This window comes from Manis javanica, chromosome 15 (genome assembly GCF_040802235.1).
Source record: "Manis javanica isolate MJ-LG chromosome 15, MJ_LKY, whole genome shotgun sequence".
Classification (NCBI taxonomy): Eukaryota; Metazoa; Chordata; class Mammalia; order Pholidota; family Manidae; genus Manis; species Manis javanica.
The window spans coordinates 60,387,338-60,411,752 of record NC_133170.1 but is presented as its reverse complement, the minus strand read 5'-3'; the positions used below and the strand labels follow the sequence as shown (position 1 = coordinate 60,411,752).

General features: G+C 47.6%; 1 protein-coding gene across 5 annotated transcripts in view; it reads left to right on the top strand.

The window, feature by feature from the left end:
- Positions 1–1,488: 1,488 nt before the first annotated feature.
- Positions 1,489–24,415, top strand: part of SCN11A (sodium voltage-gated channel alpha subunit 11) — a 92,284-nt gene continuing 69,357 nt past the window's right edge. For 4 of the 5 annotated variants that reach the window (XM_073222670.1, XM_073222668.1, XM_073222669.1 and 1 more), the window contains exons 1-2: positions 15,131–15,222; positions 23,468–23,739. In XM_073222670.1, coding sequence (XP_073078771.1) covers positions 23,476–23,739 — 264 coding nt within the window. In that variant the 5' untranslated portion in view covers positions 15,131–15,222; positions 23,468–23,475. Of the gene's footprint in view, positions 1,722–3,139; positions 3,299–15,130; positions 15,223–23,467; positions 23,740–24,415 lie in introns of those variants that run through there. The other variant, XM_073222667.1, reaches the window with a different exon arrangement.

Below are 24,415 nucleotides of genomic sequence, written 5' to 3'. Positions count from 1 at the left end.
TAAGTTTTGGTTACAAAAACCCAAAACAGCTACCTGTCTGCAGCTACCTGTTCCCCTTTGGCATGCTTCAACCCCCAGTGAGTAAATTCTGATTATTAATCTGGTTTCTCTGAAATCCTGGTGCTTGAAGAGGCTGTCCAGGATAGCAGCCACTACTATTTTGTTGAATAAATGAAATATTTCTGACTCATCAAAGCTGAGGGCAAGATTCTGGGTTTGACCCCATCCATCCGTGAGCTCCTCTATGCTGGACCTACAGAAACTTGAAAGCCCCCATCCCTCCTGGTCTCAGAGGGACTGAAGCCTGGTTACAGGTCCCAGCACCCTCTCCCCCATTTCTCTTTGCCCTCCTATCTTCCCAAGAGCCTCCAATCTATAACCACTTACGGGTGTGGAGGCAGTGCCTCACTGGTGCCGCAGCGTGGGCCCTTGACCCCATGGGTGACAGGATCTGTGTGCCATGTCTCTGCATGGTTGCCTGGCTTACCCATGAACTTCCCTTCTGGAAAAGAGGTCTTCAAAACCCTCTGCCCCTGGAAGTGAGCCCCTTCTTCAGTTGTCTCTGAGTGAAGTTCTCTGTGGTGTTGCCAGGATCCATGCAGAGTAAACAATTCTATTCTTTCAAAGCAATTTGTCATTTTTTTCCTCAAAAAAAGCAGAAGGAAACCCTTCCACTCAAATCCATGGAGCCCTACTGGAAAGGATGCCCCCTGAGCATTTGGGTAGCTGAGCAGCCTGGGCTGCTTGCTTCTCTGTTTTCTTGGGTGTTGTGACTGGTGCGTTGTTGGCCACACTCTCCTCCTACTGGGTCCCCATGTGCCAGGTGCTTGTGTGCAGGTCTGGGCTGACTCTTAGGGTGGCCACCAACAGTTTTCTCCTTTACTGAGCAGAGGCTGAGTAACAAGGTGGGGCCATACTGAGGAGGACCAAAGGCTTTGTAGGGAACTGGAGTCCATTTTTTTCAGCTCAGAGGCATCCTGCCTACTTATGCATGTTTGACTGAGTGGAGAACTGATTAGAGAAGACAAGGACTGGTGGGTCTGCCGTAATGGACCAGATGCCAGAGGACAAGCATGTGAGTCAGAGACTGGCAGTGGAGATGGAGAAACCAAGTCAGAGGGGTTTTGGAGGCACATTGCAGACTTGGCAGAGAAGTGTTTTATGAAGGATGAAGTTTAAAAGGTTCATGGAAGCCCACTTTAAATTTTATTAGTTATGTGTTTACTTTTACATATAGAAGCTCCTTCCTGCTCTAGTCTCATGTGAATGGCATGGCACAGGTCTGCAGAAAGCAGACATGGGTATGGCAGCTCTGGGGAACTCCCAGGGTTCAGAAGACTCTGACTCTCAAAACCTGTGGGCAACATGCCCTGCTCTTCCTCTGAAGTCCCAAGAAGCAGTTCTGGACTCCCAGGAGAGAGCTTGCAGTGTCTCCCGTGCCTCCTCATTAGAGCAGAAGCACAGAAGCTGAGTAGGAACAGAAAAGTCACATCCACTAGGAATTGCAGGACTTCACTACTTTATACCTCAAAAACCCCAGGATTGTTCATTCTCCCGTTCTTTTAGCAGATTCTACTGAGTGCCTACAATGCATCAGGCACTGTGTTGATGCTGAAGACTCTGGTAAGCAAAACCAGGAGGACTCATAGACTTGGCAAAATTCACATAATCCAAGGAAAAGACATGTTGACGGAATATAATGATGGAAATCTGTCCCTGGGGTAAGTGCTAGGGAAGCGCACAGGGCTCTGAGGTCTGCAGATGGGAACATTTGGTCCAGAAACGGAGGTCTGTGGAGGTGTTCCCAAGGAAGTGTCTCATACTGAAATTTGAAAGGCTAGAAGGGGTTTGAGTAAGTCAAGAGGGTGGAGATGAGGGTTCTGAGCCAAGGAACAGCATATGCAAATACCCCAAGGCTGCAGGACCTGTGGGCAGAAAGGTGTGGCCAAAGTCAGAAGGGCTGGGGTAAGCATGAGGGACACGAGGCTGCAGGGCCAAGCGGCCCACTTGGGTGGTGAGCCCTGGGAGGGGGCTTGTCTTTGTCATTGCTACTTCTGTTTAAAGTCTAACCACATTATGTCTTCACTGCATTATTTTTTAGGATTGCTTTCTTTTATGGCAAGTATTAGTTTTCACTGGATAATAGCAATATACAGACTTTTTAGAAGACTATATTTAATCTTAAAAGTTGACTTGATTTAAATAAAAATGGTAAGTTAATAGTTACTCAGTAAGAACAGGCAGAAATCACAAACATGGAGCAGAGACAACTCTCATGGAAGGAGTGTGGGTGTGGAAGAGGTAGACCTCGCCTGGAACCATGGCGCCTCCAGCACCCGCTCTATGACCTTGGCACTGAGCAGCAGTTTTCTTGTTTATAAAATGGGGACAATGGCACTCACTTTATGCGGTGGCTGTGATGGATAATGAAGGTTCTAACAGTACTTGGCACAGCACCAGGCAATGAGAGAATTTTTTTACTGAAGTATAGCATATATACAATGCTATATTGGTTTCTAGTGTACAGCTCAGTGGTTTAACAGTTCTTTACATTATTAGATGCTCACACCAAGTGCAGTTACATCTGTCAGCATGGAAACATAACAGTATCCTTGGCTATAGTCCCTATGCTGTACTTTCAGCCCTGTGACTAATTTATATTATAATCAAGATTTTGTGCCTTTTTATCCTCTTCATCTATTTAGTGGGAAGTAAGCTCAGAAAGGTGGGCGAGGTGAGGTCCTACTGTGTGACTTCGTCTGCAGGTTGCAGAGTTCTGACCCAAGGGGATGAACAGGAGGGACAGGCACTGTGGGCTGACGTCTGTGGGCAGTACCTTAGATGCTCATTCTGAATTCCCTCTGCCCTCTCATAGCAGCCTCATGGTGCATGGGAATTACTGCTCTCCATAACTTTCAGATGAGGAAACTGAGGTGCAGAGGTTAAGCAGCTTTCCAAGGTCACCAGTCGCCTGGGTAACCTAGCCTCTCTGGGTGTGTGCGGGCTGCAGGGCCTGAGGGATGAGGTGGGCCAGGTTCCGGCCAGCTGGACAGCCAGAGCAGAGCAGAAACCACTCTTTCCTGGTTTTGATTTTGAGTGACCACCGTGTACTCAGCAACAACAATTTCTTTTTGTTTAGCAGACATGCACATGGATGGAATTCCACCATAGGCCACTGCTTGAGGGGTCCAAGGAGAGGCCTTGCAGAGGGTGGGCTCCTCATTCGAGCTGGATGGCCCTACTCCCCAGTGTGCTGCTCTGCACTCCCTGGATGGCTCCAGTCCACCCTGTGGTGGAGGTAGGCTCCTCTGGCTTTGCCTAAGGAAGAAGGAAGGAGAAAGCTCGGGTTGGACAGCAGGCCAATCCATTGCAGATCCTGGTTACAAGAGGGTGGGGAGGGGAGAGCCAGAGGTTCTGAGGCCCTGTGCAGGAACAGAGGGCGGCTAAGATCAGGAGAGCATGGCCTCTGCCTTCTCGTGTTTGTGTTTTTGTGATGTAAAGCCCAGCCGCCATCTCCATGCACTTCTAGAGTTCCCCATGACCAAAAATGTCTTCTGTGAGGTGTGAGTGGGTGTGTGAAAACAATTCTTAGAAATACAGAAACCTGGCTTGTGACAGTATGTGTATTTTCATTGTTTGCAGATTTTCTGTTTTCATATGTCTCAACTGTGTCAGAACAAGCACATAACTGCATTTTAAAATTTAAATAAAATGTCACAGCATTGCCTGAAGCTAGAGCATTCAGTCCATTCTTACGGTGATGACTGGTAGACTGAGAACTATTTCTACGTTATTATGTCGTCTTTATATACTGCACTTTCTGCTTTCTTATTTTTAAACAATCTCTATTCTGTTTTCTTTAAAAGAAATTGTGGTGAAATACACATGACACAGCATCTACCATTGACCGTTTTTCAGTGTACAGCTCAATAATGTTGAGTGCATTTACGCTGAGACCCGTCCCCAGAACTCATGGTGCAAACCTGATGCCATCCACAATGGACATCCCTGACTCCACCTGCAGCCTGGCAGCTGCCTTCTGCTTGTTTCACTTTGTGTAATGTCCAACAATCTCCATTTTTTCCTTTATTTCTCTTTTTCTCACTATAATTTTCTTTTTTTAGGGTATGTTCACTTTTGATTTTTTTTATCAAAGTATGGTTGATATACAATATTACATTGGTTTCAAGTATACAACACAGTGATTCAACAGTTATACATGTCATTAAGTTGTCACCCAACTAGTGAAGTTACTCTCTGTGTCCATTTCTTTGCAAGTTGCTGTAACATGCCCACTCTAGTTTAAAAGTAATTGACACTTTGGTCCTGCTGAAGTAGACAACACAAGGATCTGAGAATGTTCTTATTCCTCTCCCTCTTATCCAGTATTTTACCTCTCACTACCTTTGCACCCGTCCAATTATTACTATTGTTACTGTTGTTATTATTCAAAGTCAGTGTTTGCTTAGCTTTACCTGCATAGGAACATATTTTTAGTCTCCACCCTTTCATGGGTCTCAGACTTTCTGTCTGGGACTGCTTAAGGGATATTTTTTAGAGTTTTCTTTAGTGAGGACCTATTGTTGGCAAATTTTTCTTAGATTTTGTCTGAATTGTCTATATTTCACTGTTGTTCTTGAAGGATAGCTCTATCAACCTGGAATTTTAGGTTGACTTTTTCCCTTCTGGTGCTTTGATATTTTATTTTGTTCCTTTCTGGATCCCTTTATTGTGGTTAAGGTGTCAGCCATCAGTTAGATTGCCACTCATTGGTGCATAGCTATCTTTTCTCCAGGGTGGCTTTCAGAACATAGTTACTTTTGCTTTTGATGTTCTGGAATTTTTTTTATTAAAAAAAGGTTTATCTTTCTGTGGATTTATTGAGCTCTTAGACTTGAAGATTGATGTTTTTCTAACAATTCTGGGAATTTCTCCGCTATGAAAACTTAATTTGAATATTGTCTTTTCCTTCTGACATATTAGTCCTTAATTTATCCTCATGTCTCTTAACTCCCCTTACTTATTTTACATCATTCTGTGTTCCTTTACTGCTCTTTGGTATAATTTCCTTATATTTAGCTTCCAGCTTTAAAATTTTCTCTTCATATGTGTCTAATCTCCTGTTTTACTTGTGTTACACATTTCTAGCTGCAGTTGCTAAATATTTTAATTTCCAGCCATTATTTGTTTCACTTTAAAATTTGCTAAGATCGTTCTTTATAGTTGCTTGTTCCCTCATATTTTTAAGCTTTTCCACTAGTTCTTCAGTTTTCTGTCAGATAATTCTAGAACCTCAAATCTTTTTTATCTATTGCTTGATTGGTTCTCACTCACAGTGACTCACTTCCTTATGTGTTTAGTGACTGTGAAATACTGTTTTATCATAATTTAATTGTGAGAATTACTCGATGCCTGGATCAGAGTGGGATCCCTCCAGAAAGGACTCATGTTCACTTCTGCTGGCCTCCTTTTAGAGGCAGATGCTATTTTTTGCTTACTTTACACTGTGGTTATGAACCCCTTGACACTCAGCTTGTCAGTGGGCCCCTCGTACATATCCCACTGGAGTCTCATATCCCACTCAGTCTCTTGGTCCTCCAGAAGTCTGTGTGGTCATCCAGTGGAAGCAGAAGGGCTCCAGTGCTTGGAGATCCTTTAGGTAGAAACTAGTTCCCACACTCTCCTCCATCCACAGTTTTCTGTTTTGTCTTTATTTGCCGAGTCTTCAGAGCTTCTTAAAAGTTTTAGTTTTTCATCTTTTAATATTTTATCTGGTATTTTAGCTGTTTTGACTGCAAGAATTATAGGTATCTAACTCTTAATGTCACTTCAGAGTCTTCTTTAAATTCCACATTTCCTAATATATAAACCATTGCCCCATATTCCTTTCTTCATTAGCATTTTAATTCTGAAATATTACTATATTTTTTTCAGTGCTGACTCCTGACTACAGGGAAGGCCTGTGAGCCTCTAATTAACTGGCTGTGAACAAACTTTATTTCCTGGGGTAAAATTTATTTACACAAACGCCTCATGGAAAGTAGTACAGCAATTAAAACTCTTCCTTGTGATAAAACTGAAGGTTGAGAATAGTCTTTACACAAAAGATGAAATATAAATGTAAATGTGTGTTTAGGAAAAGGGCCATAAGTCTTCATATTTACACCTGTGCTGCATAGTTCATAGCCCTATCTATAATCATAAAAATGCCTTTTGACAGTGTTTTTTAAACTATTTTGTAGACATGTGGACTTCAACATTTGAATGTTGTCTCCTGTATCATGTAACTAAACTTTCCTAGTCTTGCTAACTAGTAGTCCTATAAACATTTCTAGTGAAATCCTGGCCTGTAATGGCTCTATGTGTTTCTGAATCCCTTTCCCATTGACCAAGCTCCTAGGCTTGCTTTGCCTACCTCTTCTCCCAGTGGCCACAGGATTATTAACAACATCCCAGCTTTTTTACCTTAAATTAAGTGGTAGAAACATTTTTTCTATGCAACCCATGATGGGTTCAGCGGTTGTCCTCCCAGCTGAGCATGCAGAGCTGCTGTGTGTTGCTCATCGATCCCCCTTATTAAGTGCTTTATAAGTTAGTAGGAACTCAGTATTATGTATATATAAGGAATAGAAGAGAAACATAAGGGGAAAAAAACAGTCAAAATCCAAGTTTCTGAATAGCAATTAAATTTGCTATTGAGACCACCTGGCTTTCTTTAGGTGCGAGATGTCTGAGTGGGACCCAGCAGAGGCAAAGTTGATGTCCAGAGCCTGGGGGATCATTAGGTGACCTCCTGCCACTTAGCCCACCCTTCTGACTCTCTCCCTTAGGCCACCTGGATGTTAACAGCTCCAGCCCGAGGGGACCAGAGTGTGGCTAATGGGACCTGGCCACCCCAGAGGCTGGGGAGAGGTTGGTCCAGTGCTTGTCATCTCTGCCAAAGGGCTTTGTGGTCCTGGAGAAGCTACCAGCTCGAGTCCACTCCCACATCCCACCCCTGGTTGGGTAGGCCCAGCATGTTGTTCCCTCCAATTAACTGTGCATAACAACAAGGAGTGAAACCAAATGATTTAAGTAATAATTTATCATATTCAGTTCACCATTAACAGCCATCTAGTGTTTCCTTTGCCCTTTCAAATGAGCCTTTGTTCCGATGCTCAGCTCTTCTGCGTGCTCCTAAGCTTTTAGCAAGTGCATCCCGCCCTCCCTCTCTCCCACCCCTCCTGCTTTTCTTGAGCTTTGAAGCACAAGTGTCTTTCTGGAAGCAGCTGAGCCATCTCCCAGTGGCATACTTCACCCCATTTAGTAGGGAACTTGAATGTTAATTTGTGAGCATGAACTCCAGGCTGGGAGCTGAGAGGGCAGGGAAAGAGGGCAGTCTTTGCCCTGGACTGGCTACCAGCTTGACTGGGGTGAGGAAGCTCATTCAGTATGAAGTGGGCAGAGGAGGGGGCAGGAATGTCAGTGTCTGCAAAGTAAGACTGTCCCTGGGGGAGAGAACGCAGGAGTTCTGAATGGCATGGATTTGGGGAGAGGCAAAGGGAAGTGTAGCTCATGTGGGGCCTGGCAGGGGTGCTGGCATGGGTTTGGGGAGGAGCCTCATGAGCCTCACCTGTCTGTGAGAGTCAGGGGAGTCAGGGAGGTGAGCCTTACCCAGATAGGTGCCAGTTAGGGGGCCCTTTGCCTGCCTGCTAATTTGTCTCTTCTTTGGGATCACATGGCCTATAAGCCTCCCTTTCTTAACCCTGTGGATTTTGGGGTGTGAGAGCCTGACCTTACCAAGAAAATCAGATAGTGGCCCTAATGACGTTTTACGTTTTCTGGGTCTGTTTACATCCCATTCTGTGTGTGTGTGTGTAAATGTGAGTGCACACTGGGCTCTCAGGGGCTCCCATAAAACACCTGTGTGCCTGGATTTGGGGCTGGGGTAGAGAGAACTGAGTAGCTGGGGATATAGGCCGAGTCCCTGAGCTGTGAGACCCAGGCCCCCCACAGGGGCCTTGGCGGCAGCCATCCCCCACCACCTTGGGGCCTGTTGGGCACTCTGATGGTGGGGATGGGCCCGAGGATGGGGGCAGGGAGGCCTCAGCCCTCACAGGGGCTGTGGGAGCCTCTGCATAGAGCGTCCTGAGCAAGGTCCTAGGGCTCCAGTACCTGTCAAAGCTCCTGGTCAGGGTATGCCCGCAGTCACTATGCTGACCATTCTCAGAAGGAAACACCATCCTGAGTACTGTGGGGAGGGAGTCTCCCTGGCCTTCCAAGGAGCTGAGGGGCTGGCCAGTAGACTGGCCAGGGCCCAGGTAATAGCATACAGTGAGCTGAGGAGGGAGAGGTTGCAGAGGGATCCTAACGAGCTGACTCTCCAGCACCTAGAAGACTGTACACACACGCTCACTTCACGGTGTCTCTTGACTAAAGTGTGTTTAACATGAGGCCTCACAAAAACCTCCCTAAGATTTCCAGTACCCATTTTAATTTCTAAAATTAAATATAAAATTGATAGCAAGCAAAACAAGTGAATATTACCTTTAATTCCAAGAGACATGCTTCTTTAATAAGATTTTTTTGGGGAAAGCATGTTATTTATTTGAGGGAAATGCCCGGATAAATTGCTTGAGATGGAGGGTGAGACCCCAAGGGCAGGCACCTAAAAGATAGAGGTGGCATCTTTGAAACTGCTCTGCTCAAGACATCAAAAGAAATTTGCCTCATTCGCTAGAGGAAAGAAGGTAGGAAAGGAGGCAAGCAGAAAGTACTCAGGGTGCAGTGGGGTTGGGAATGCTGTGAGCGATCCCATAATGGAGGCAAATTACTTTGGAAACCGTAATCAGTCAAAGGGAGAAATAAAGTGGGAGAAACCCATTTATTGCTTACACGTAGTCATCCACTTCTGCTCGCCTGTGTCTCTCATGACCCAGCTGCAAAAAGGGGCCCCACCCAACCTCTCTGGTCCCTCGCTCCCCATTGTAATTACCTATTGATATGGAGATGGACTACTTCTCTCCACCCCTTGAAAACACCTGTTGATTCGGAGCTGCTCTAAGGCCAGGCAAGAGATTCTGGAAATACTGCAATTTTACCTACTTATGGATACTGGGGACAGCAGAGGGACAGGCAGCTAATTCTGGGCTACCTAATTCTTTTAAAGGGACATGTTTTTTTAATGGTGACAGACGGCCACAGGGTCGAGCTCTCCTGGGGTTTAGGTTGGGCCACTTACATGGAGGTGGCCAGGGGAGGTCCTGGGCTGGGATTTTAGAGCAAGAACTGAGCCTCATCAGGTATTCATCTGGGCACGAGGCCATTAACCTGAGGTGCGTGAGGACCCTTGGAAAGGCTTGCAGTTCCTCCTAACATACCCAGTCATTTTGTCTCTGAACTGGGACCTTGTCTCCTGCGCACATTGTGAATCCATTTCTAGACACCGTTAAGTTTGCTCTGGAAATACTGACATTCACTTTCTACCTGGTCAGAAAACAAGAACAGAGAAAGCAACCTGAAATGATCAATCCCTGGGGTGACACGAGGCAAACCCGTCTGAACTGTATAAGGGGCTCTCACCTGCAGCCCTGAAACCCCAGCCTCCCAGGGATTAGCGGGCAGGGGGAGCAAGGGCAGGAAGACAGCTTAATGGCTGGTGGACTGTTTCCTCTGCCCTGAAGCTCATGTCCTGTCTGCTGTGGGTTCTCCAGCAGTTACCTTGCAGGCAGGTAACTGGTGTTACAGCCGACTACTGAGTCTCTGTTCCCTGCCTAGCCAGGACTCTCTTTGGAGCTTGGTGGTACTGCTGCTTTAAGGCTGTTCCTTGCCTTCCCCCACTTCCTCCCTAACAAGGGCAAATGCAGAAGAATGCAGTCAGAGTAGATTGAGAAAATATTTAAAACCTATTAAGCATGGCTGCAAGTTTATTGTGATTCTTAAGTTAATTATATCCTTTTTGACTTCCAGCCAGTCCCTTCCCTGGGCGTCCATATAGACTTGGCCACCTATCCAGCCTCAGGCTGGCGGCATGCCTATCCACCATTGTCTCCTCCCTCCCTCCACCTCTTACCCTTCCTTCCTGCAGAGATAGGCCAGTGATCCACTGAAGCTGCTAGTTGGTGGAGCTTAAAAGTGGCAGTGTCTGTGGGGTGCATAAAGAATTGGAGTGTGTGTGTTTTGTACCCCAGCATGGGGTGGGGACCTGGTAGCTCATGGGTACCACACATATAAGTGCCAACTTGCCACAACCACATATATTTATTTTAGCCTGCACTTTACAGCTTACAAAATGTCCCCTATCACTTAATTCTCATCAGTGTTGTGCACAGATTTATCAGTATAATATTATCAGTGCCACTTTTAGACGAAGAAACTGAGTCTCAGTGAGATTTTAAAAAGAGATCGCACAACTATTAGGTGGCAGAACAGGGTGGGATTCAAGGCCTGGTCTTTGGTTCTGAGCTGCATGTGTGTATGCCCACATGCTTTCCTTCTACACCATACTGGTTCCCAAATAAAAATAAAGTTGTGCCTTTGGGTAATACTGAAGAGTGTTCAAAGGGGAGTTCATAGAGATTGCCCCATTTAATCCTTAAAGCCCTGTGATGTTGGTGCCACCAGGTAGAAGTGGATGTCAGTATTTCTGGAGCAAACTTAACAGTGTCTGGAAATGAACAGATCTCTGCCCCCAGGCTGGCAGTGGGAACTGCCTGACCTCCAGCTTCCTGAACTGACTGAGTCAGGGGAAGGCCCCTGAGCCTATTGGGGTCACTCAGCTCCTTCCCTAGGAACTTGGTAGCTGAGAGTGAAAGGGTCAGCTTGTGAATGCAGTGATTAAGAGCAGCCATCTTTTGCAGGTTGGTTGGGACCTGGGAAAGCCAGTGTGTTGTAAGAAGGGGAGCAGAGAGACAGGGGCAGCAAGAGGGATGGGGCAAGGGGATGGGGGCAGCAACAGAGATGGGGCAAAGAGGCAGGGACAGCAAGGGAGATGGAATGAGGAGACGGGACAAAAGGAGACAGCATGCCCCAAGTTTCTGTGGGTCTTCACATCTTTGGCTCTGTCCCATGAAGTAAGCAATCTTTCTTCCAGATTCTGTGTGACACCCCTGTTCCCTACCAATGCAGTCTGTTTTTTGCTAATCCTCAATAATACATACCAGGGGATGGAAGGAGAGTGATCTAAATGCTGAATAGGTGCAAGGAAGGTAGAGGAAGGAGTGGTTTCTGCTGTTGTGTTGTGGGAGGCCCCGTGAGCTGGGCATTCAGGCCTCACTACCTCCATGTATATGCAACCCTTTGGCACACTGGAGGGGGCGGGGGCGCTGGGGCATAGGAGCACACAGAAGCTGACTTCCGGGGAATCTCCAAGTGGATGGTTTGGGCACCCCAGACTGCCCCTGAGATCAGTTCTGTGTGCTAACCACATCCCACCTCAGGGCTTTGCCTCGCTTTTCCATCTCGGTTCTTCTTCAGAGCTACCGGAGCCCTCTCAGCCCAGAGATTTGAGGTGAAGGGAAATTAACCCCCATCTGAGACTAGAGGATCTGCTTCCAACATGGCAGATACCTCAGTCCCCACCATGGACTCTCCATATGGCTGACTGAGTGTCCTTACAGCCTCCAGAGTGATAATCCAGGACAGCAAGGGAGAAGCCACATTGCCTTTTATGACTGAGCCTCAGGAGTTGCATGTGGTCACTTCTGCAGTGTCATGTTGGTCACAACTATTCCTTTTGGACAGAACCACACAGGAATGTGAATATCAGATAGGGGGCATGAGGGCCCTCTTGGTGCTGGTCACCACAGTGCCCCTGTGGACGACCCTCAGCCAATGGGGAATGTCAGCCAAAGAGCAAAGGCCCAGCCTCTTAATTCTAACATGCATTCTACTGGGCCACAGAGGTCCTGGGCAGGCAGAGCCCCAGTGCCCTGTGGGCAATCGTCCAGCATCCTGTGCTGGCACTCCTCCTCCTTAGCCTTCTCACGCCCTCCCTCAGTTCTGCTTCCTGTGACCCCCCCACCAAATAAATTGCACACTGACCCGCATGTCCAGTGCTTTTGGATGAGCCCAAACCAGAACAGGAAGGCGACCTCTGAAATGATGGTGAATTGGTGTGGAGGTCATCATCAAGTGTGCTATGCAATGTGCTGTTGGGATATTAATGGTTAACCATGCAGGGGTCACAGGGGAAGGATGATCAGGAAAGTGGTTGAGGCAGCAGGCATGAGACTGGGAGACTGGGAAACTGGCAAGGGGAGGGCACCTTAGCAATACTCAGAGTGGGCACAAGGCCTGGGCAGTGCACGGAGTCGGGGCATGGTTGGGCAGGGCTGCCAGTGTGGGGACAGTTAGTCTGGAAGGGCTTGTCTCATAGAGGCGAGAGGCTTGTAGGCAAGGCTGGCTGGAAATGAAGGATGTGGTGAAGAGCACGACCTTACAGAGGAGCACCTGCTGGGACATCTTCCCCAGAACCAGACACATGGCACTGAGGTGCAGCCTGGGTCTCAGGTAGAGCTGCCGAGGTGCTGTGCTTCTGTGTGCTCACGACTTTAAAGTGCCTGTTGAATGTTAGGTGCTGCTGTGAGCATTGGGGCACAGCTGTGAACAAGTTTGCGAAACGTGCTCTCAACCAGCGTGCTTTCTTGAAGGATCTCCCTGGGAAGTGGATTCTGTATTTCCTGAGAGCTGTGTCCCAGAATCGGTTATAACCAGCTCTCCTTGGCTTGCTCACTCAAAGTTTTCCCATGAATCATGCTGATTCTGGCTGCTCACACCTTCTGCTGTGGCTTGCTTCCCAGCCTCAGCATCACCCATTAATGTTTTGTTTATTTGTACTGCTGCTGGGCCCTCAGTGATGCGCATTAGGGAAACAGAAGGCGTGGTGGTTGTATAGAACCCAATCGAAAGCTAAAGACAGAGCCAGTGCCATGCTGTGACTCCACGCAAATTCAAGTTCAATCTCTTTAGTGGTAATCAAGCTGTGTGTGAGGCCACCTCAGCCTCCTCTTCTTCTGTGCCCCCTCCTCTGGTCACTCCTCCATCCTCATGGAACCACTTGAGATTCTCTACACATGCTCTGTCCTTCCACGGCTGTATGTCCTAGCTCATGCTTTTGCTGGGAAGCCCATCCCCACTCTCTGCATATTGAGTCATTACCATCCTCTGAGCCTCAGCTCAAATCCCACCTCCTCTTGGAAGCCTTCCCCAAATGAGTTGCTCCCTGCTCCCTGCTGTGGAGGTCTCTGCTTGCACCTTGCTTATAGCTTCTCGATGCTCTTGCTTGCTAAATAGTTCTTTGTATGCCTTTCCTTCCCCCACAGCAGACTGCTTCTCAAGGGCTGGGGCCTTGCTTTGGTGTTCCCAGGTGTTCTGCAGTGGTGCAAGGTCAATGTCAGCTTTGCTAAATAAACACGTGGGAGATGTGACTACTGCTAAAGCTGATGCATCTTCTGTGGCCACTGGTGTTGAAGCTGTCAGCTCATCAGAGGGCAGGACTGAGTCCAGCTGTCTTGCTGCCTGCCAGCCTCTGAGAGAGGTGACAGTGCTCTGAGGCTCCAGGGATGCAACCATGAGGCAGCCTGCCAGCTCTGACGTTGGCACCCACTTACACTTACATGAGGACTGAGCACAGGTGGTCTGCCCTGCCTTTGGAATGCATGTTTGGCTTCCCCAAGTTCTCCACAGGAGAGATGAGACTGGGGAGAGTTCTGAAGCAAACCCCACCCTGCTCGGGTGGCCTGTGCTTGTGTATTATTCCCTGTCACTCAAGTTCTTACTTTTGGAGTCATTTGCACTTACCTTGAAGATGGAGCTAGAAAGATTCTCTGAAACATCAGAATGGGGGGGGGGGCTCTGAATATGACTTAATAGCTTAGGAAAATAATATTTTCAAAGAGTTAATTTTAAAAGACTAGGGCCTTTTAAGATAATGGGTTTAGAGGCTCCTTTACCTCTGCAAATGCACACTTTTTTTATCCGTGTAAAAAATGCTTTTTAACAGTAAGTGCTGCTCCTATTCTTTGGTCTTCTCTTATTCTGAGAGTCACCCTGAAATCAGATGAGGCTTAGACTTTTGGGTCTCTGCCCTGAGAACAGGTCTTACGCTGTGCCAGGACTGGTCCTCGGCTTGGGGCCTAGGTGCTGGATCAGTAGGGGGAGAGAGGCAACCAGGCTGTTGCCCTTCTAAAAAGTAACACATACTTACATGTAGTATTTGCTAAGTGTTTCACTGCTATTATTATACTTGCTTCTTAAGACTAAAGAGGTCTGAAGGAATGATCACATTTTACACCCAGAAAACTGAAGCTCGGAGGAACTGAGCGACCTGCTGAACACCACACCGTCGACAGTGGTGGACTTGCGTCCCATTCTCCTGACTTGTGTCCAGTGCCTTTTCTGTTGGAACCCACATCTGCTGTAATTTCAATCCAACACTCCTTTGGACACCTACTTCCTCCTGCTTCCCTACAATGCCCATCTTGGGTCCTTTATCTCAGTTGGCTGTCACTAGCCTCTGGAAGGTGACATGGCTGAAAATAGCTTGTGGTGTGACACTTCCCAGGGAGATTTAAATTTTCCCCAAGAACTATTAACAAAACAGAACTTTACATGTGCAGGGGGAAGTTTTGGGTTTGGGTTTGACAACAGGTCCATTTGTGGAGTTGCTTTGGTGGCCACAGGGTCTTGCTGATGCCCCTTATGATGACTACCTGCATAGCATGAATTTTCCCCAGGTCTGCAGTCCCGTGCTGATGGCACAAGAGAAGAGGAGGAGGAACTGAATGTGTTCCTGGTGGTCCTGGGGGTAAGACCTAGAGTCCCCGGGCTGGTGGCCTGCAGGCCAAGCTGAGTACAGAGGCCCAGCATGGCTTTTCAGACAGACTTTTCTGTGTTCTCTCAGTCACTGGGATAAGGCCAAAGAAAAAAACAACCTGTTTCTTTATTAATGATGCTTTCTGCAGAGTTAGATTAAGCACCGATTAAAGGCAGATGCTTCCAAAGGACAAGTACAAGTACCATCTCAGTCACTTCTCTGGTTACAGGGCTTCCTACACGAGCCTTTAAAATCGCTTTGGCTCTCTTCCCATTTGCCTTCCTCACACTCTCTACCCGGCTTCCGAGCTGCCCCTCCCAGAAGGGCTTTGACTGCCAGGAGCAGGAGCTCGGATCGGCAAGGCTTGCTCTGTGGCAAGCTCTGAGGGGCTCCACTGGGCCTGCTGTCAGAGCTGCCTTACCGGACAGGTGAGTCCTCTTGGCTGGGGACAGCTCTGTCTTCTGTCCTGGCAAGGCCGGGCCTGCCACTGTGGGGCTTGCTGTGGTTTTTACCAGCATGGCGTAAAGGACTTTAAACCATTTCCTGTCAAATCAGAGGCAGAGACCAGGTGCAAGATTCATGGCTTAGGGGATGGAGTCTGTCAGGTGGTCCTTTGCAGGAGGGCGTGGGGCTGTGGGGGCCAGAGATGGCTGGCAGGCCTGATAGCTGCTTGCAGCACTGGACTTCATGCTTGGGTATGGACTTCTCCAGAAAGGATGTGCTTTATCTTATCTCCCTCTGAGGCCATGGTAAATCCTCCAAGTATTTTATAAGTTGCCTGTCAGTTACCTTAATCAGAAAGTAATGTGCACTTTTTTTTTTCTGAAGAGCTAGCAAACTGGCCTTAGGATTGGTTTTATATTGAGATCAGTGGTGTCAGATCTGTTCATGCTCATTCACTTTCCGATTTTCTTACAGGATCCAGGAAGGAGGAGGGGATTTTTTTTTGTAACCCACATTAATGAACATGGTTTATGTGTCACCAAAGTTAATAACTTGTTGTTTAGAACGCCACCCAAAATGGAACAAAGGGGATCCTGTAGGGTTCATCTACCACTGGATTGCCTGCCTTGGGTGGCTGGGGGGAGTGCCTGTGGGAGTGACATGTGAGTGGGGAGGTGGCAGTGAGGCTGATCATAGGCAGGGAGGGTGCCTTAGGCCCAGCCCCACCCAGTGCAATCGGTGTGGCTTTCTCCTTGTGATTCCCTCTCACCTCCTTGGACACCTTAGCTTTGAGTTTAAAGAGCTAGGCAGGCAGGTGGATTGCGTGGTGGGGATTAACTGGGACTGAGATTCTCCAGCACTTTGCCATCATAGGCAAGTACCTCAGTTTCTCTAAACCCTATATTTTCTTCTGTAAAATGTGGATGATATGATAATACCCATCTTGTAGACTTCCTGGGAATTATGAGATAATCTGTTTGAAGCATTGGACACAGTGCTTAGGTTCTAGCTTGTAGCTCCACTAAACCTCAGTGTGAACCTTTGGCATTTCAGGTTGTGTGGACCAGATCTGTCATAAAATGTCTGCGCATGCAGTTGTGAACCTTTGGCAGCTTCCCCATGGGCTCGCCTCACTGGTGAGGGTCAGCTTGTCCAGGGTGGCTCCTTGCCAAGAGAGGAAACTGGAGAGAAACACTAGTCCAGGATATGATGCTAAAACCTCCGTGTCTTATTAGAAGGCCTCAAATAATTCACCTTAATTTCCAGGGGAACATTTTCTTACAGAAGCCCCTAAGGATAATGCTTATGTCATGAGATTGTTCTGAGCAGTAATGAGATCATGTATGTTCACACTCAGGGGAACAGGGTAGACACCATTGACAGATGCCTGTCACTGTAAAAATGACTGTGAATATCACATTAATTGAAAAGTTTATGATATAAAATTGCATATGCTTGACAATGGCAGCTATGTGAATATATGCATGAAAGACTGCAGGAAAGGAATATGCCAGAATGTCAAAGTGTGCATGTGTCAGGTGGCTTTGGTTTGTGGGCGATCCTTTCCTTTTCTTGTTTTCTAAATTTTATTTAATGGATGATTCTGTCAGCCAGGGCCCTGACAGAGAACAGAAGACACATTCAAAGTGGGCCTTTTGAGGGCATTTTATTAAAGGGGCATTCCACAAAGGCACGGGCAGGCAGTAACAGAGACAGTGCAGTCCTCAGTGTGGTGACAGCCTGGCACCTTCTCATCCCACACCTGAAGGGCGAGGGGGCAGAGGGAGGGCTGTGGGATGGGCCCCGTGACAGGAATGTGGCTGCCTACAAGGAGGGAGTCGGGAGGAGCCCCCTGATCCACTCTCCACTGTTCACAGGTCTCTTGCTGGTGCCTCCCATTGGCCAAACCCAACCAGACGCCCACGGTCAAGGGATCTGATGAGCGGTCCCTGTGGATCCGCTTCATGGTACCGAGCAGGTGGGGAAGGAGGGACTATAGCTGTGGGCAAACTGGAGATGTCTGGTGCAGCTACAGCAGGTCACTTACAGGAACAAAAGCCCTTGGCCTCCCTCTCCTCCAAGCTGGACAACTCCCAGTTCTTGAGAACCACATCCGCTGGGCTCCCACAGCGGCCAGGGCTGCCCTCGTGTAGCCCTGCTGGTCCTTGGCTCACCCTGTTCCCCCTCAGTGGGTAAATCCCTTGGGGGTTGAGATAATGTTCATGTCACATTGCATTTCCCACGCCCAGCACATGAACAAATGAACAAGGGGTGTTCAGACCTAAGCACCTCTGTGGGGTGTATGGATTTGTGGTGGATGAGGGTATGTTTTCTGTCTGTCTGGGGGAGTGGGACTGTGAACTGGCTGGCAGGGCAGTCTCAGAGCAGCAGGCATCTCTGACAGGCAGCTCCCTGCCTCCCCACCTCCCATCACCTCAGCAAGGTCTTGCAGAGCCTCCTCATGGGCCCCCTAGTCTCTGTGACTTCCCATGTCAAGTCGTAAGGCACATGCCTCTGGCCTCCTGGTCTAGGACTACAAGTTGAGATTATACTTGCTTCCTTTGTGACTTAGGGATGTTTAGAGCCAGTTACAGTAACCTGGCATTTTGGCTCTCTATTTTGAATCAGACGGTGTTTTGAACCCTTGGAGGATTTTTACAATCCTTTTGCAGTCCTATGAACTAATACATACCTGCACATAATTCAAATAGAGTAGAAGGAAAAAATGTTGGGGAGAATATAACATGAAAAATAAGATGTCTCCACCTTCACCTATACACTCAGTCCCACTTTTAATCATTTCAGTTTTTCAGTCTTCTGGCCTTTGTCTTGCTAACTCTAAATAATTCTCTTACACTTCTATTTATTTATCACATTTAAATAGAAGTTACTGAATTATCTCTATATTAGATGACAAATCTTGCTTACTGACAGTAATCATGCCCACCCATGATTTCTTCCAGTATTGTTACTTGTATTTTTAATTTGATTTTGCACTTGGTTACCTATATAATTTTAAGGGGTAAACATATACTTGTGTTGCTTGTTGCACTGACTTCCATAGAATGTCTTGATTCCCCACGTATTCAGGATGAGGAAATTGGGGCCTCTGTGCTTCCCTTCATCTTTTCTCTCCTACTCCATCCAGCTTGCAACAAAATTTCATAGCATTTATAACATTTGAAGTCGATTCTGTAATTGCAGTGAATTCTGCTTATCTGTAGGATAATTGTTAAAACTAATATATAACCTTCACGATACAGTGATTTGTAGCTACTAGTCTCTACAACCAAGTATTATATTTGGATCCATGGAGAAGGGGATGGACTCTGGTGTCACTGGCCTCTGGTGCTTGACAGAGAATATTCTAAGTGTCAAAGTCAAGTGGGCTTTCTATTTTCCTCTATTCTTGTATTCTGTTCATTGTTCAGATCATTTACTTGGCTTCCCATGTAAAACATGACTTGCTGAAGAATGTTTTGTTTTCAGGAATTTTTAACTACCACTCTACTTTCTACTAATGCTTCTCAATAGATAAAACCTTCTTTATCATATTCTTTTTGACAGAGAATTTAGAGGGTTTTCTCAGGGCTCTCTAAATTCTAATTCTAGTTGGATCAATTGCTTTTTAAGCTGACTGAAGTACAGTTACCTGGAATTATTTTATTTTACTCTTGGGTTAGGTATATCTTGGAGCCCATGCATCCTTTATTTTTTTGGATTCTCTTTATTGTTTGGGAGACCCCCAGCCTGGGTGAGTATGAGTATATACTCATAACTTTTTTAATAAGCAGGCATTTAGGGTCTGAAAATTTTGCCTTCATACTTGATTATTAGTGAGGCTTGGGAAATAATTACACTTAGCTAATTTAATTCTTTAACCAATTTTCAATGCAATGCGATCTATTTTCTGTATAGAACATTTTCAGAATTAAGTATTTTTTCATATATATTTCACAGTGAAGATTTGAATCATTCCACATTTTAGCAATTATAGTATGTGCCATATGTATTTTCATTAATTATTAATGTAACTAATTTTGCATGTGCAGCTTCTATTTCTACAGGCCAGTTTCCCCCAAGTCTACTTTTATTAAGGAATATTTGATTCTTCTGTCATTTTTTTTCAGTTAATAAGAAAATTTGATTGCATGTGGTTTTGCTTTGTCAGATGTATTTGAGTTGATAGTTTCTATCCAGCCCTCTGTTTTCCAAGTCCATTTTTGCAGTCTTCCACGTCACTGTTAAGGTGTGGCTCTTCAGTCCTCTTGTCATCTGTAGCCAGTTTTGAAGTGTGCAGTTTCAGGGCTTGTCAGTGTTGTTTTGTGTCATACGTTTTTATCGAGTCTCTTTCCCCTGGGAACCCAGGGTCTGAATGGCCTGGGTGTGCAGCTCCCTGCTTAACAGTGTCATTTTTTGGCAGCAGCCCTCTGTTGGGTCTTTGCTGTACCTCAGTATATGTCCTGTTTTTGCCATCCAGTGTCTTTCTTGGCTTGTCTGTTTTATAGGATCAGCTACCCTCCCTATGCTGTTGACAGCAGAAGACTTCATCCCCATCTCAAAGGTCTTTTTTGAGCTCTAGAGCCCAATGTAGCTGAGTCTCCATAGATGCCCACTTTGCCTGTGTAGATTCAATCATCTGTGTTTATGGAGGCAGTGGGCTGGGAGGGAGAGGGTGTAATGCAAGTCTCTGGCCAACCCCACCATCCAGCTGTATCCTTGAGGAGTCTGACCTGGAGTGAATAGGCAGAATGCAGTGGGAGTGAGTCTGCAGCCTGTATTTCATCTCAGTTGATTGACATTGGCTCCCGCTATGAGAGTGTCACTTTACCCTTAGTGTGTCTGCACAGGTGTTGCCCTTATGGCTGTGAAACACAGCGTGACTGCTTTGTTTGGGGATCAGCTGAGGAAAGAGCGCCTGGCTCTGGTGCTAGGAGGAGAGCTGGCTGTGTGAGGCTTTCCACCAGTGATCAGGGCTGTGTCTTCAGTGTGGTGCCTGCTGAAGGCTTTCCAAGAGCAACTTTCTTTCTGCAGGTGCTGTTTTCAGAGCCGACTGCATGTGATTCTCTGCCATCCTGTGTCTCCTGGTTCCCTCCTCTTGCAGGCTTTACAAGCAGCTCCAAACTGACTTTGTTGCCCCACAGCCTTGCCCACTGCCCACCATGCTTGCTGTCTGAGTGGCACCACTACCCACTTAGCTGCCCATGCCAGGAACCCCAGCTCTGTCCTGTCCCTCAAATCCAACTTTCCATGAGCCCCTTTTTAAGGCTGTATGTGGCCCTCAGATCTGTCTGCTCCATCAGGCCATCCTTGGGGGTGGGACTGGTTGCAAATAGTTCCCAGGCTCCTCTGATTGCAGCCTCCCCACCTCCCCATCACAAGCCCTGTCTGCTGTCACCAGTAAGAGGGATATTACAGAACCCCTGAGAGCATCACTCCTCTGTGATAATACTAGTGATGTTGACAATGACAAAACCCAGCCTTCAGCAGTGCCTCTTCCCTCAAGGTGAAGCCCGAGCCCTTCACTAAGGGTTACAGGCCCGCAGGCTCTCTCAGTGCTGACTGGAGCCTAATCTGCCCACAGCGCCCCTCAGAATCCCCGTTCCAGGCAAGCAGAACCTATCAATGGATGCTTGATTTTTTCCCAAGCGTCCGTATACACGCTGTCTGCTCCTCTGCAACACTCTGATGTCCCTGTTTGTTCTCGTCTATGTCTAATGTCTATGTCTTCCACCTCCCTAAGACATTAAGGAGCTGATAGGCCATCCCTGATTCCCCAAAGTGGGTTAACACCTCTCCTGTGCACAGTCCTAGTGCCTTCTGTTTCTCCCCATCATAGCTTTTGTCCTACTCTTTTACCATCACCTGTCTTTCACCTGCCTTCACTACACCAGGGGCCTGGAGGAGGGACTGTGGGTTTTCTCCGTCAGTGCCTTGCCCAGCACTGTGTCTAAAGCGGACACTGAGCTCGTGGTCGCTGACTGGTGGTGATCATCGTAAACTAACGCTATGCTAGGTTCACATTGTGATTTCTGGGAGTGGTTTGGAGTCAGTCTTAGATTGACATTCAGTAAAGAAGAAAGAAAGAGGGTGCTTGGTATGGGGAATACAGGCATTCAAAACCTGAGCGCTGCTTCTTCCTCTGAGTCTAGTAAAAACTGAGGTTGTTGATTCTGCTCACTTGGGGTCTTGCCTCTGCCAGGTCTGGGTCTCAGCAGTAAGAACTGTCATAGGCTCCTACATGTTAGTATAATTGTCCTCGCCTGTGTTTATGGCTCTTTTGTTCATATTCCATCACATTTTAAGAGCTTTGCTGATAGAAAATACTCATGCCCTAGGGTTTTTTTTTTTTTTGGGAGAGCAAGGTACAGGCTTTTATTTAGAGATAATCTGAAAGGACAAAGCTCCTGGCTTACGCCAGGAGGGGACAAGAGAGTCCATAGTGGTGTGTTGTCTAGGGGTTTTATAGGCAGTTGAGGATTTTCAAGAACATGAAAAAAAGCTAAGGTGTGTGGACTTACGAAGTGGTCCCAGAATATTTAGAATTGAATTAACACAAGCAACTTTCTGCTCTGATGATTTCTCCCTGAGATATCAGCATCTTGGTCTGGGGGCCTATGAAACAAGGCCACCTGCTCAGCCCCCAAGGTGGGCTGAGGCATTGTTTGCTAAAGAGTAAGTGAAGAATTTCTAACATCTTAACTTCTTGGGTAGTAAAATGCAATCTTATCTTTAAGGTGGAATCCTTCTTGCCTTTTACTGTGTTGTTTATGACTGGGCCTGCATGCTAACTTAGTTTGCCCCTCAGAATCACTGCAAAATCACTTCATCAGATCTGAAGGAGGAAAGGCAGCACATAGGCCTGGGCCTTTTAGCATGTTCAGGTGAATCTTACATAATTATGAATGATTAGCATAATAAAAACGTGTGCTACTCTTGTTTATCTGGGGAATATTAACTGATCTCACTGAAGAATGACTCAAGAGCTGAATGTTTAACACAGTATTAGTAGGGGGTTTCCTTGCACGTTGAGCGACGGGGAGAGAAGAAAAATAGGATATAAATAAGCACCATGTACAACTTCCAACGGTAAAATTCTCCCAGCCACCCCACAGAGATTAGGCCACATCCAGCTTGTCTCCAGGCACTGGTGGAGGAGGGACAGGTCGGGCCGTTCCGTTCCGGAATGGCTGCAGGGTGCACGGGTCCACCCTCTTCTCAGAGTTGGAGCCTTGGAAACCAGGCGGGCAGTGGCAAACGTAGGCAGAGTCGGGGGCTGCGCCTCCCACACACAAGGCACCGTTGAAGCATGGTCCATCCACATGTGACCCCGCTCACTTCACACCGCAATCAATAGAAACCACGGGAACAGGCACGTTCAAAGGACCCTGGTGCTTCAATGACAGGCGCACGATCCGGGCGGTGGGCGCGGGCGGGGCTGAGGGCGCCCCGGAGCGGTGCCAGGCGGCGGCGAGAGGCGGGCCCGCCGGGCGCAGGGAGCCGTCGGCTGCCGTTTCCTGGGGAGAGAGGCGCGGGCGTCACAGCGAGGCCTGGCGGGAGGCCTTCCCTCGAGCGCCCCCCACCCCCCACCCCGAGCCCGCGGCCGCCTTGCTCGTCCTGGCGGCCCCAGTCGGCGTTCCCGCTGCCTCCCAGGGCCCGGAGGTTCCCCGAAGGCGCCCCAGAGGCGGGCTCGGGCGAAAGGGGCTCAGCGGCCTACGCAGCCTCGGGGTACAGAGGGCTGGAGGGTGCTGCGCAAGGACGTGAACAGAGGGGGCGGTCCTTAGGGTTTTGATTTTGCAACCCATGGCCCTGCCCACTCAGTTCTCCTTCCTTCCCCTCCTGTTCACACTGTGACTGCTTGTGTGCCACCTACAGGCCCGCTTCAGGGTTCAGGGGTTCCGTCTTGCTGTCATGCTTGGTGCCTGTGTCTCGGGCCTAGAGACTAGGCTTCTGCCCCACTGTTCTCGAGCTCAGCTTCCTATCTATACCCAGATCCTCCAGGAACAATGCCGGCTTTGGTCCTGCCTGGGCCCGTGGCTCCCGCAGCACCCACAGCGGTGGTCACCTCTCCTGACCTGCCCCACAGCTAATGAACTCCCCTACCCTCTTGCCTCAGTCTCAATTCTTGCAGGCCCCCACAATGCTGTCCTTGCCTGGTGGAGTCCCGGGTGGGCTGTGTGATTTCTGCCTCCTAGCCCTCTGAGGCTCTGCTGCTTGTCTCTGTCCCAGAGGTGAAGATGGATGACAGGTGCTACCCAGTGATCTTTCCAGATGCACGCAACTTCCGGCCCTTCACTTCTGACTCTCTGGCTGCAATTGAGAAGCGGATCGCCATCCAAAGGGAGAGCAAGAAGTCCAAGCACCAGACAGCAGGATCCCAGCCTCGACCTTACCTTGACCTCAAGGTCTCCAGGAAGTTGCCTAAGCTCTATGGTGACATTCCCCAGGACTTGGTAGCAAAACCCCTGGAAGACTTGGACCCATTCTACAAAAATCACAAGGTAGGCCTGACACTGGCCACGCAGTTTACAGAGGGCAGGCTATACTTCTCCTTTGCCCTTGTTGCCCTGGGAGCTTCCCTCAGCCCTCACCCTCTGTAATGCATGTCCAGAGGAGATGAGGACTGGGTGCTCCAGAAAGGTCAACAAGAGTGTAGAGAAAACAGGGTGGCTGGGGAAGAGGACTGAATTAATGGTCAGGGAAGTTGGGGCAGGCCATTTCAAGTGACTGGCATTTTGATGCTGGGGGACTCACTTCCCTGATCCTCATTTTTCTAATCTGCACAATGGGAATAACACCTGTTTTCCCTATCCTACAGCATAAGCATGCTATGGAAGCAGTGTATAATCATAATACATTATACTGATCTGAAAGATTAATATAACTGTCCAGAATGTCCATTTCAGCAACAAGAGTTTACCTTGAAGAGCCCTTAGGCAATAGGCCCTCTAAGCTGTAAAGTGAGATTTATGAAGGTAAAGCCCTATACCAACACTTGAGTGTTAATAGGTACTCAACAAATTGATCTAAGAATATGGTAATCAAGCAGGCACATGCCCATTAGATGGCATGCCAACATGTGATGGGCTTTCTGTTTCATCTACCTAGATGTAGTTCTTGCAAGGAAATCCTAGTGAAAGTTCCATAAGGGGGCCCCTGAGAGGAGGTGTGAGCTCT